Source organism: Sprattus sprattus (assembly GCF_963457725.1).
Source record: "Sprattus sprattus genome assembly, chromosome: 13".
Taxonomy (NCBI): Eukaryota; Metazoa; Chordata; class Actinopteri; order Clupeiformes; family Clupeidae; genus Sprattus; species Sprattus sprattus.
In genome coordinates, this window is record NC_137911.1 from 16,017,591 (window position 1) to 16,030,289 (window position 12,699).

General features: G+C 42.7%; 1 protein-coding gene across 2 annotated transcripts in view; it reads right to left on the minus strand.

Annotated features, from left to right (window-relative positions):
- The window catches only part of rps6ka1 (ribosomal protein S6 kinase a, polypeptide 1), a 52,478-nt gene that overhangs the window by 5,876 nt on the left and 33,903 nt on the right, over positions 1-12,699 (minus strand). For both annotated transcript variants that reach the window (XM_080849964.1, XM_080849963.1), the window contains 12 exons: positions 9,165-9,281; positions 7,881-7,962; positions 6,617-6,697; positions 6,298-6,377; positions 5,978-6,084; positions 5,409-5,446; positions 4,284-4,426; positions 3,621-3,691; positions 1,831-1,919; positions 1,530-1,594; positions 1,231-1,333; positions 534-664 (listed from right to left, as the gene is read on the minus strand). In XM_080849964.1, the coding sequence (XP_080706090.1) occupies positions 534-664; positions 1,231-1,333; positions 1,530-1,594; positions 1,831-1,919; positions 3,621-3,691; positions 4,284-4,426; positions 5,409-5,446; positions 5,978-6,084; positions 6,298-6,377; positions 6,617-6,697; positions 7,881-7,962; positions 9,165-9,281 (1,107 nt within the window). The remainder of the gene's footprint in view (positions 1-533; positions 665-1,230; positions 1,334-1,529; positions 1,595-1,830; positions 1,920-3,620; positions 3,692-4,283; positions 4,427-5,408; positions 5,447-5,977; positions 6,085-6,297; positions 6,378-6,616; positions 6,698-7,880; positions 7,963-9,164; positions 9,282-12,699) is intronic.

The window sequence follows — 12,699 nt, forward strand, 5'->3', positions numbered from 1 at the left end:
ACTAATGTGAATTAGGCCAGGATGTTCAGAACGCAGAGATGTATTAAAGAGTCAATAGTAATATCCGCTCTAATGCAGCCTAAGTAGTGGTACATGAGGAATGAGACAGGAATTAAAAAGCATTTACACTGAGCGCTTTATTCCAGAACACTCTACATGAATATGAAAAAGCCGTCAACAGTAAAACCGCATTGTGATCTCCTGAGTCCTGTCATAAATGGCATTATGCAACACACCATAGCTTGGTGTTTGGGGAGAACATCACCCCACCTTGTGGTGAGAAATGGACATCACATGCTCCTCTGCAGATGGATACAATCTAGAAGCAGGTCAGGGAGCTCTAAAAAAATGTCAGGGCGCCCAGTGCTGTACTAGGTTTCAGGAACATGCCAGGCAGTATACATTTTTTATATTTACAGTATATAAGTTGCAATTTTTGAGGGCCCACAAATTCCAGTGATGCCCCTGGTGAAAGGACTGGGCAGGTATGAATGTCAGACTGTAAGTGATTGACAGGCGAGTGGACCACTCACCTGGACCACAGGATGTAGAGGTTTCTGGGGAGGCTCTTCAATGTCCTCCTCCTCCAGCAGCGTTGTAGCAACGAAGCTGAACCCGCGGAAGAGCTGATGGGCACCGGCACTGGGAGGCACACCGGGGGAGTCTAGAGGGAATTTTTTTCATGATTAGATTTACACACCTGAACTAAAACAACAACTCCCAGTTTCTATAAGCTTCAATGAGTCAAATATCAATAAGTGCTAAACAAAGCACTAAGTAAACCACACTTTATAATTCAGCACAGTAGTCTTCAAATATTATATTCACATCAGCACATTCACTAACTATATAGAAATACTGGAGGAACTACACCGTCACAGAGATAAAATAAATAAAATGGATACTGGATGATACTGCTCTCTACTAAAACCTATTAGAGGGATAAAAGTGGGGTTGCTGCTCTCTCTTGCAAAGCAGCTTAAGAAGCAAAGAGCTTTTTCTCGTTTTCATTATTAGAGCAAACATATCATGGAGGCTGTGAAGAAGATTTGGCCCAATTCCCACAGTGATGAGACTGCAGTAGTTTCAGGTTTTCCTCCGAACAAATGATGAACACCACGTCCACACCCACAACAACTCAATGGAATGATGTTCTGGCTGTTTGTGCGCGTCTGTTTATGTGAGTGTATTTGTTTGTGTGTGTGTGTGTGCGCGTGGGCTACCTCTCACCTTTGGGTGTCCGGGAGGTGAACTCTGAGTCGAAGTAGAAGGTGTCGTCCGGTCGCGCTACGGCAGGCTTGAAAGGGGGTTTCATTTCCCGCCTGAAGAGTTTCTACAGAGGTCAGAGGTCAGGGATGGTCACCACAACACGGTCATTACCAGACGCAACAGAATCCACACTGATGATCGGTGTAGTCGATACTGATGTGTGCATGACCATTACTGTGTGTGTGTGTGTGTGTGTGTGTGTGTGTGTGTGTGTGTGTGTGTGTGTGTGTACTTGAATGTGTGTTTTTTGTGTGACTCACATTCCAATCGATCGTGGAAAAGAAATTGTGACGTTTGAGTTCCTCTGCACCATCAGCCCCAGACGCTACGAAGAGAAAGAGAGAGGGAGTGGGAGAGAGAGAGAGAGAAAGAGAGAAAGAATATGATCACTATGCTCCTGTCTTACAGTAAGCTGGCATTATAACTGATCTTAAACAGCACTAGGACCAGTACCCGACTATAGATTCTTTATAAGCAGAGCTTGTAAATGAGTGAGTGTGTGTGTGTGTGTGTGTGTGTATAAGAGAGGGATGGAGAGAAGAGTCAGAGTGTATTGCTTACCAAGCCTGTTTGCAGGGTTTCTCTTGAACAGCGCTCTCAGCAGACTCTGGGCCTCTGTACTCAGAAACTGTGGCATTCCCAGCCTAGCCCTGCAGAGAGAGAGAGTTCATTTTTTTGTTTTTGTGTGCTCCTAATTTCATGCAATATATTTTTTGTGTGCTCTTTCATTTCATGTTAGATGGATCATCTGATTTCACAAATTTCAGAGAACTTTCACAAACATAATTATATGGCAATTACATCCATAATATCATGTTATTGAAATTAGTGAATGGTTCATAATGTCATGTAATCTTGCTAGTTAGATAACGTAAGCTAGCCAGTGAAGGGGTGTGACGTTATTGCAATTCAGTCGAAACTGTCATCAGGCTTTCTTTAAAAAAAAACATACCACAAGTTCAGCTGTACCACAATTTGCGTAATTTCCGTTTGAGTCATGTAATTGCAATTTGAGTAATAATAACAACGTTAGTTTTGGTGTAGCGAGCGAGCCATCAGACCTTAAAAATCAAGCCAATATATTTGGCTGTCCCTGACTTGCCATCAGAGAGCATGACATCTCTTGAGATGTTTAAATGTATACAAGCAAAGCAGCTCACAGAAATATATCCAAACCTGTCTATTGCTCTGCGGATCAGTGCAACGCGCCCAGTAACAGTAGCTTCAGCCGAGACGAGTATTTCTAAATGAAAACTGTTAAAGCATGGTCAACCATGGCTCAAGAACACCTCAGTGGTCTGGTCGTGATCAGTATTCACCAGTTGGTGGTCAGATTTCATAAAATTATGTCATTGATAACTTTACAGCGAGGAAGGCCAGAAGGACTGCACTGTAACCCTTGAAGTGTGGAGTGGAATGTAAATAGTTCTTCAGCCAACGTTAATTTGTACTATTTATTTTGCATATTATATTTTGATTATTAAATTTGAATATTAATGTATTGTTTGTTATTATTATTGTTTGTAAGCTAAGTTGTTTATTTGTTTTGATTATTTTCGCACTCTTGTTCTTGTAATAAATAAAGGTGCCGTACAGTAAAGAAGCACTGTTAAGAATGGTTCAGACTGCAGAACCTTATACCACCATCAGGAAGCCAAGAGAAGTGGAAATAAGTTGTAATTTAACATAAAGGCTTATTTTCTGTAATTGTATATTTGTTTGGTAAAAAAAATGAATTGCTGATTTTGCGTTCAATTCCCAAAATCGCTGAATATTTTTTCCCTTGATCATTTTAACTTAATTCATTTGTATTTGCTATTATTATTATCGTTATACATTATATGCTTTGGCAATATTGACAGAGAGAGCGAGTTGAGTGAGAGATACAGATGGAGGCAGAGGGAGGAAAGGAGAGACAGGGGGCAATGAGACAGTGAAGACACAAGAAAGAGAGAGAAAGAGAGAAAAAGGGAGAGAGAGAGGGGGGGGAGAGAACAAGGGCAAAGAAAGAGATGACAAGCGGCAAAAGAAAGTGAAAGGAGAGAGAGAGAGAGAGAGAGAGAGAGAGAACAACGTAAATGTATGTCCGAATTCTGGGTATTTGTTGATGTGTAATTTTATTTTGTATATACTGCATATAAAAACATATTCGGTAGGCTAGCTGTTCTGATTACTTATCCTATATATATAATGACTGCTTTGGCAAATCAAGTGCCTATTTGACATAAACCACTTTTGAATTTGAAGGTTTCAAAATCACCATGGAAACAGGACTTCTGTTTCCCCAGTATAACTTGAGCAGAGTGTGATACTACACACTGAACGCTAAATGGCGCTCAAGCACCACTTACTTTAGAATCAGGTTCATGGTCTCCTTGCGATCCTTTCCTTGAAACGGCAGTGATCCCGTCAGCATCTCAAACTGCCATAGAAGACAAAGATTAAATAAGTGGAGTTGAGACAGACAGCCCTCAAGACCCAGGCTGTGCCTCGAGAGAAACACTACAACGTCTTCAAATACAGCAGTACACATTCAGACAGTGCCACTCAGAATATTCTAAGACAGAAATGTTCGGCACAGACATTACACTCACACAAACGTATACTCTGACATTGGCACTGTATTTTCTGTGGTACTGTATTTTCACATCTCATTTCAATGCAGTAAGACGTAAAGTGTGGACATAAGTCCATTCACAAAGACAGAGTCTGTTCAAGCAAACAGCAAATCAGCAACTGTAGGTCATGAGCTGGGTGTTAATTTAGGATGCAACAACTCTTAAGCGTACACTAATTTGTAACTGGTGTTGCTGTCAAAGAACCTGAGTGGAACTACTTCACCATCATGTTTAACTAACGTCTTGCACTCAATGCCATCATTACCCAAAGAGATAAAGAGTATTGATTGTGTACACACATGTAAGAATTGTTTGAGCTCATCATTTGGATTTGTAGAACTGTTTTCAGTGTATATGACTGCACTTAACAGACACATTAGAGAAGACTGCACTCACCATTAGTACCCCAAACGACCACCAGTCGGCGCTGTGGTTGTGGCCCTGCCTGTTCACCACCTCAGGAGCCATGTACTCCACAGTACCACAGAAGGAAAAGGCCTTCTTTTGGTGGTCAATGGCCTCCTTACACAGCCCAAAATCTAAATTGAAGAAGAGGATAGGCAAAATGATAGGGGGAGAATCAGAAACAACAATATTAGGTGTTGGAAACAGAGAAAGGGAGAGACATGGACTGATAGAGACTTAGAAGAGGACAGGAACAAACAGTGGAAATACTTTCAAATCTTTCAGACATATATATGCAGCCTTTCTTGACTGTGATTTCTTCTTAGCTATAGTGTTGCAAGCTAAATGTCTTAGGAAGCCATAACGCAGGTATGTAGGGTGGGTATATGAAAGTCTTAGCAATCAGTAACAGGCTGGCGATCTTTTAAAAGCCTCAGTGCTCAACAGCACAGACTAGAGGTTTTCTGAAAGCCTTCACGTTCAATCAGAGCAGGGAAGGTCACCTTTGATGCCAGCGACAACGCCACCACCACCTGTGGCGTAACCATGAGCTATGATGAGGGTGGTGATGGTGATAAGATGGTGGAAATAATTAACCGGGGCCCACTAGCTGACCATGCACACGCAGCTTTCGGTCCAGGTGGAGACCGATAAGGCAGCCAGCAGCATCATAGGCATTCCTCACCAACACTAATGGCCTTATTGCTCTCAGTGGGAAGGTGACATCTCATATCTGCATAACTAACACATTGAGAGAGAGTAAGGCGTGTGTGTTTGTGTGTATTAAAATGCCATTGTACATGAGCATGTGTTAAAATCTGTAGTTTCTGCATGTGTGAGTGAAGTAGACATGCAGTCATTTGACAATGAGAATGGATTATGGACTTATATTGGGCTGGGTGTCTTAGTGGACAACTGAAAGTGTTGACAGCCGTAGTAGCAGCAACGTTGCTTGCAGCATCATTTAACAGCAGCAGCTTAAAGTTTCAATCTAGTCAAGGTAAGATCAAACTTACTTTAATGTCCTACATAATTCAATATGAACACCTTCTGAGGATTTTCAGACTGAGCTGTGCTGGTGATGGGATATTGCACCCTTATGGTATGTGTTATTACCTGTGAGCTTGATGTGGCCCTCCTCGTCCAGCAGAATGCTTTAAAAAAAAAAAAAAAAAAAAAAAAAAGATCAGAGCACCATTCATTGAATACATTACACAGCACATGAAAGAAATAGAGCATTGGAGAGCAGCAGCACACAAAACGCAAAGCGATGGTTGCTAAGCAGTGAGACACACTAAGCATTGGGTCAGTCATTTTGATGCTCAGCTTCTCTGATTAAAAGTTGTTTTCCACCTCTCAATCCTGTTTAGAGCTCAAGTCAGAATGGAAGACACAAGGTGGCTTGTAAAGACAATTTAACATTTATTAATTTTTCATTATTTTGGGTTCATGGCCCTAACCCTGATAATGTACAACATCTCCGTAAAAACAGTATTTTACAATGAATGGCTGTGTTGTCAGAGATGCTTTGTACGCATAAAGATAAAATGTTCACAGATGCCCTCTAGTTAACACAAAAGTCTTCAAAAGACGTTATGTGATGGAAGCCAGGAGGTACTTTCAGGTGTCCTATGTCTAGTGTGTCCTATGTCCAGTGTGTTCTATGTCCAGTGTGTCTCACTTACTTCTCAGGCTTGAGGTCTCTATAAATGATGCCCAGGCCGTGTAGGTGATCCAAGCCCAAAGCCAGCTCCGCCAGATAGAATTTAACATCCTCCTCAGTGAACATCACCTGTAAGTACGCATACATGCAAGGACTTTAAGTGCTACAAGAGGTTACAACTCAAGGGGATCCACAGAATACTATATTTACATAGAGAGAGAGTATACCCCAATGACTTGTTTTCGCTCTCCCTCATATATAAAATAAAACAAAACAATATAATCAAAGCTAGTAAGGTAAACTCTGCTGTCCAATTGTATAAGGTAGACTGGTACACTGCACCTCCTTTGAAAGCCGTGTGAATAGGTCTCCTCCTCTGAGGAAGTCCAGAATAAGATAGAGCTTTCCCTCTGTCTGAAAGGCTTCAGAATGAAACACACACACACGCACATGAACATTCATTATTATCTGAAATATAAAACATACTATACACAATATTACACTTTTATATCAAAATATTCAATATTCGTGATGTGTATGTTTGGTGTGTGTTATTAAATCGTAAGGGAGACAATAAAGTGTAATCCTATCTTTACCTATCCTATCCTAAAAGAAAACAAAAGGATATTAGTAAACAAAGGGGGTTCTGTACAGCACGTACCATAGTGGAGCTTCACCACAAAAGGGTGGTTGACATCAGCCAGAATGTTCCGCTCCATTTTGGTCCGGACTCGGTCTCTCACTGTGGGAACCAGGAGTAAAGCACTCATGAAAAGAGCAGTCAATGGGGGGTAAAAGACAAGTTTCTGCATAAAAAGGTCTGGATGACTGCCCCTCAATCTTCAGAGAGCATTGAAGAAAGGGTAAGCCAAAAAAGTGCTCTCAGACTCCGAGACATCAATAAACTGATCCATCAATACCCAGGCACTGTGCTCTCCCATGTGGACACGTAACGGCTCCACCATTAACAATGTTATTGATGTTTGCAGTGCATTAGTCTGGAGCCGAGTGGGCTTCTCTTTACAGGAAAAGATTGTGCATCAAAGGAGACCCACTGCACCCACAGACACAGAGGTTGATTTGAAAGAAATGTTTCTGGGTTTGTGTGTGTATGTGTGTGTGTGTGGGGGGGGGGGGGGGGGGGGAGGGGGGGGGGGGTTGTCTGGTGGTGGTGGAGGGGTGCGGGGGGTGTTTGGGGTGCTGGCAACCTCGAGGTCTGCACAAACTATACACACACTCAGCAAGCAAACCTTGTGGTTGTGTGCTCTACACTGTAGTCCACAGTAAGGCATTCAAAGTTCAGAAAAGTGACACATTTAGGGGATCTCCGTGTTGATCAATATCAGGGTTTTTGTCCTTTCACACATGCAATGTGTGCCGAGGGTGTGATAGGATCAGCAAGTACGTGCACACGGCCTCTGCTTTCCTCTCAGGCTGTGAAAGCCGCACGTGCTGGGCTTAAACTCCTGTCCACCAAGTACCCAGAAGAACGCTTAGAACTGTGAAAAACCACACGGACAGGCTGCTGCTGTTGTTGTTGTTGTTGTTCCGGAGCAGAGCTGATCAGGGAGGAGAACTGAAGCGACATACACAGGAAGAGGCTGTGGCCACATGAACCTAAACTGTTGCCTCGGTTATCAGCTCCTTGATTGTAAACAACTCCCAGGGGGGGTTAAAGGGGCAGCCAATCAGAATGCAGGCAGGGCTTCCATGAACTGCTGACCAATGAGGGGAGCGCAATGAGGGTTGTTTGCATTTGAAGGCAGGATGCATGTGGTGAGTTGACAGATGTCTACTAGTGCTGAGAAAAGTAGTCAGTGTGTGTGTTTGTGTGGCAAAAAATGGGGGGGGAGGCAGGTTCAGCGGTAAAGACAGAGAGAGAGAAAGAAAGAAAGAAAGAAAGAAAAAAAATATATTTTTTGTACCTTTTAGTGTGGCCTTCTTGAGCACTTTCATAGCGTAGAGCTCGTTGTCGTCGGGTGGGGTCACCTTCCGCACAAGGAACACCTGCATGTGGGAAAGAAACCATTAGATGTGAGAATTGGGGAGGGACACAAACGGTTTAGGGTCATGGAGGTCACTGAAGACATCTCAGAGGCAAACTCCCCATTTCTGAGTAGTTGCCAGTCAAAATGACAGCAGTGCTTAGACAATATACCATCACACACACAAACACACACACACACACACACACACACACACACACACACACACACACACACACACACACACACACACACACACACACACACACACACACACACACACACACACACACACACACACACACACACACACACACACACACACACACACAGCATGCCTGAATCTAGTCACAGCATGCTTGAATCTTGTGAGTCAAGTGCCTTGATTAATATATATCTATATATATATATATATATAGATATATATAGATGTATGAAATACTTGACAACAATCAAAATGGCTAGACATGATTATGTACACACACAGTCAGCTTCTGTCATAACGTAGGCAAATTGATGACTAGGCGTGACCACAGGGACTGATTTTGAGCGCTGGCAAGGCAAATATTGGCAGATAAGAAGCCATTACTGAGGTCTCGCTGTACCTCTGCCCGCTCTTATCACTTCACACACTGTTTGCTTTCTCAGTGAAATAAATGAGTGTTTGCCTGCCACAGTAAGAGGCTGCACAGGGCAGGCAGCAAGGGCTCCAAACTCAATCTGCTTTTCCTTTGACACCAATCGTGCTGTGTGCGCACTGCGGCAGAGTGGCTCAAGACTGCAGAGCACAGCTCAAGCTTTGGCCATGTGGAAAAAGAAAAAAGTGATTTCTGTTGCTTCTGTGTTTTACAAGCGAAGTGGTTTCCAGAGTAACCTGGGTTATTAAAATTATTTCAAATAATTATTAAAAAAATGAAGTCTATGATTGGCCAACTCTCCTTTGCTCTCCTTACTCTCTGATGGAGAAAGCCTCTATGACAGCAAGAGGTTGGAGAAGATAGTCTCTCATGTTACCTCTATGACAGTAAGGGTAATGGGTAAATAGTTGGTTCTGTTATTTCTATGAGAGTAAGGGCATGGGTAAAGAGTGGGTTCTGTTATTTCTATGACAGTAAGGGCATGGGTAAAGAGTGGGTTCTGTTATTTCTATGACAGTAAGGGCATGGGGAAAGAGTGGGTTCTGTTACCTCTATGACAGTTAGGGCATAGCGGCGCTGCTCTTACCTTGCCAAAGGAGCCTTGGCCCAGCACCTTGAGCAGTTCAAACTGTGAGGCGTCGGCCTTCTCAGAGCCCTCCTTGACCACGTGAGTGATGTTGATTTCCTTGATGACATCATCGTCCTAGAAAAGCAATGAAATAAAGCAATTAGATGGTGTGTGTGTGTGTGTGTGTGTGTGTGTGTGTGTGTGTCCTGTGATTCATGACACAGGTTGTATGGGATACCAGCTATGCATGGCCCTGGTCTGACCTTACTTCCTGTTTCAGAGATGGCTGCACTCAGCCATAAAATGACAAGACAGGAAGGCAAAGCCACAAAACTATCAATCAAGCCAGCAGTCACCAGTGACATTTTCCCAGCAGCAAAGTTTAATTAGTTTTACAGAGCAACGCTTTATCTCAATCTTTGTTTAATGCTGCCTTTGAAATGTCGGCTTGGATGAATGAAAATCTCAGTCACTCATAGAGAATTCTTAGGCAGCCAATTCTTGAAAACAAACACCTGAAGCTGCCAAGGACCAGGCTGATGTTTTTGTCTTTAAGCTTTCAGCATGAGAGGACTACAGATACATTATGCTTTATATGCTTACACAGGACACAGTGACCCAACAAACAAAGATGCAAAGACAGAGCCATCCGCCCAACTGATCTGAGAGCAAACCTCTCATTCTGTCTGTCTAGTTCCCTGCTGATTCCTTCACTCTAATTACCTCTCTCTCTCCGACACACACACACACGTTTACTCCCTCTTTTTCTCTCTCCCTCACACACACAAACACACACACACACACACACACACACACACAAACACACACAGGCGTGCCCTCCGAAAGAGGAAGACAGAGGGTGGGTTGGTGATGAGTGGTGTGTTTGTGACAGGAGAGAGAGGTGGCAGGAGGAAACGTCTGGAGGTTGGAGAAGAGTCCTGGGTTTGGCTTTCCTGCTTTGAGAGCCACACAGTGTAGGGACAGGGTTTTTGTTGGTGGCAAAAAAAAAGAAAAGAATTGGGGTTGCAATTGAGGGAAACAAAAAGTGAAGACAAGATAGATATTAGACAAGCTGAAATTTGCTATTTTGTCTCTGACCAGTTACCACTTTTGAACCAGTGATAACCAGTGTGTGTGTGTGTGTTTGTGTTTAAAGTTAGCCACATATTCATACCAGTTTATCACTAAGCACCCTTCAGATTTCACACATATGCACAACAGCACTAACACTTTTAGAACACACAGCATAAACACACGCCACTGACTACTGTGGGCCCCACCATGCAGAGGGCACACCCGCACAGCTGTCATCTACAGTAAGTGATGATGTGGCTGCCGCAGATTAAAATAATTCAGTCTCTGGCTTCCGCCACAGAAGGAAACACGCTTCAGTCCACAGACAGACAGACAAACAGAGAGATAGAAAGAGATAGAGATAGATAGAGATAGAGAGAGATGGAGAAATACATAGAGAGATAGATAGATTAAAAAAAAAAACATTCACAAGCTAATTGACTTCTCACAATTACCGAAAAAAGAAGAATCCAAAACTCTGGTGACAAATAGCCTATGCCAGGGCTGCATAAACCCCATCCCCCAGATTGGCAGATTAATTAAGCCAGATCCTTCGTCACAGCACAGACTAAAGACTCTTTTCACAAGAAATGGGTACCGAAATGCCAGCATGCATTTCCTCTGTGGGATGGGGGGGGGGGCTACACAGATGCTCCACATTTCAGAGCCTCACCAGTGACCCAGCCTGTAGGCCAGTAAGAGTTGGCCTAAAGGAGTATCTCTTACTGCCCCTTAAGGCAACCGCCAGTCAAGCAGACAGACATGGCATACACATAAGCAGACAGACATGCTAAACACATGCTAAGCAGACAGACATGCTATACACATAAGCAGACAGACATGCTATACACATTAGCAGACAGACATGGAATACACATAAGCAGACAGACATGGCAGACGCACACATGGGATTTCCAGTGATTAACATCATCCAGAGAAACAACAACCACACACACGTATACAGGCCAAAATGACCACAGTCACTCCCTGATCCTGCCCAGATGTGTTCTGTTGACACCTGGGCCCGTATTCACAAAGCATTCAAGTCACACTAAAGGTTTCTAACTAAAAGTATTCCGCTAAATACTCTTCACAAAGCTTCTGAGGCCAACTTTCACTAAGGGAAAGCCAAAACTCCGAAGCTACAAGAAAGACTATGACTGATGTCAAGTCTCATGCACAAGCTTGCTTTTTAATATCTGTGATGATTGGTTGTTGAGTGACAGGTCTGTGCCAGTAAGGCACTTCATTGCCTACCGCAAAGAACGATTGATACAAATAAATGAATTACATTAAAAATATAACATCAGCTACAAATTAACTAATAATGGAATATGCTACTCACAGGCAGAGTATCTTTGCAACTGTATAATGACATGTTTTTGTAGATCGTAACTAGTTTAATTTGACAACACGTTATTTCATTTTGGAAATTAATGGAGCGTTTCTGTTTGTCGATGGTGTTACCTTGTCCCCTTACAAGCTCCACAATTATTTCTCTCTGATTGAGACTGAATATTTACAATTATTCCTCACCGATTGAGACTGAATATTAACAATTATTCCTCTCCGATTGAGACTAAATATTTACAACTATTCCTCTGCGATTGAGTCTGAAGATTTTATTTATTCCTCTGCGAATGAGACTGAACATTTGAAGTTATTCTGCACTCCAATACATTATGGTGTGGAATGACAGAAACTGCAATTTTCATTTGTTTGGGAGTTGGCTACTCTTAGCACTAGATCTAGCACCTACGTCTGGGAGAACTAAGGGGTTCGTAAAAAAACAGGAGCCCAAAAGTTAGGACTGACACAGCCATTGTTTTTAAGATTGTTTTTAGTAGTAACTTACTAATTTGGTAAGTTAGAGCTCCTTTTAGCCTCAAGGTGCTTTGTAATAATGTGGCCCAGCCCTCTGAGACTCCTCCATGACTCAATCTCCAGACACACAGTGGCTCTCCTCAGAGCAGCATGGCTGCCTTCAAACACCACTTCATGGGATTGGCTATCTAACAGAGCAGCCTCTGCCTCTTCATATCATTTACAAGCCTCTTCACAGCGCACAGGCCAGAACAAAGGTCAAGTGGAACCGCAACAAACAGCCTGATTACCACAACATGCAGGGCAGTGCTCTCAAGGGCCAGGTCAAGCAGATGATGGACTACGGTCTTTTAAAGATCAGCATAAGATGATGAGATGAATGCAAAGATGCAAAGTCATTAGGATCCAGAATAAGTGCAGCTCAACTACCAGCCGAATGCTTGAATGATGCCATTATGCTCTTGTGTCCTTGTGCTTACAAAGAGATGTTGTGGAGTTTTTGACTGAAACTGGTGAGCTTACAAGCTAACAGACAACACACTTGTGTTGCAAAGAAATTAACTGATGAACAGCTGATAAAACATTTTTGAAAGCTGAAAAGGCATTTTTTACATTTTCGTTGGGTTTCGAGCCTGTGCCACAAATCTACATACCA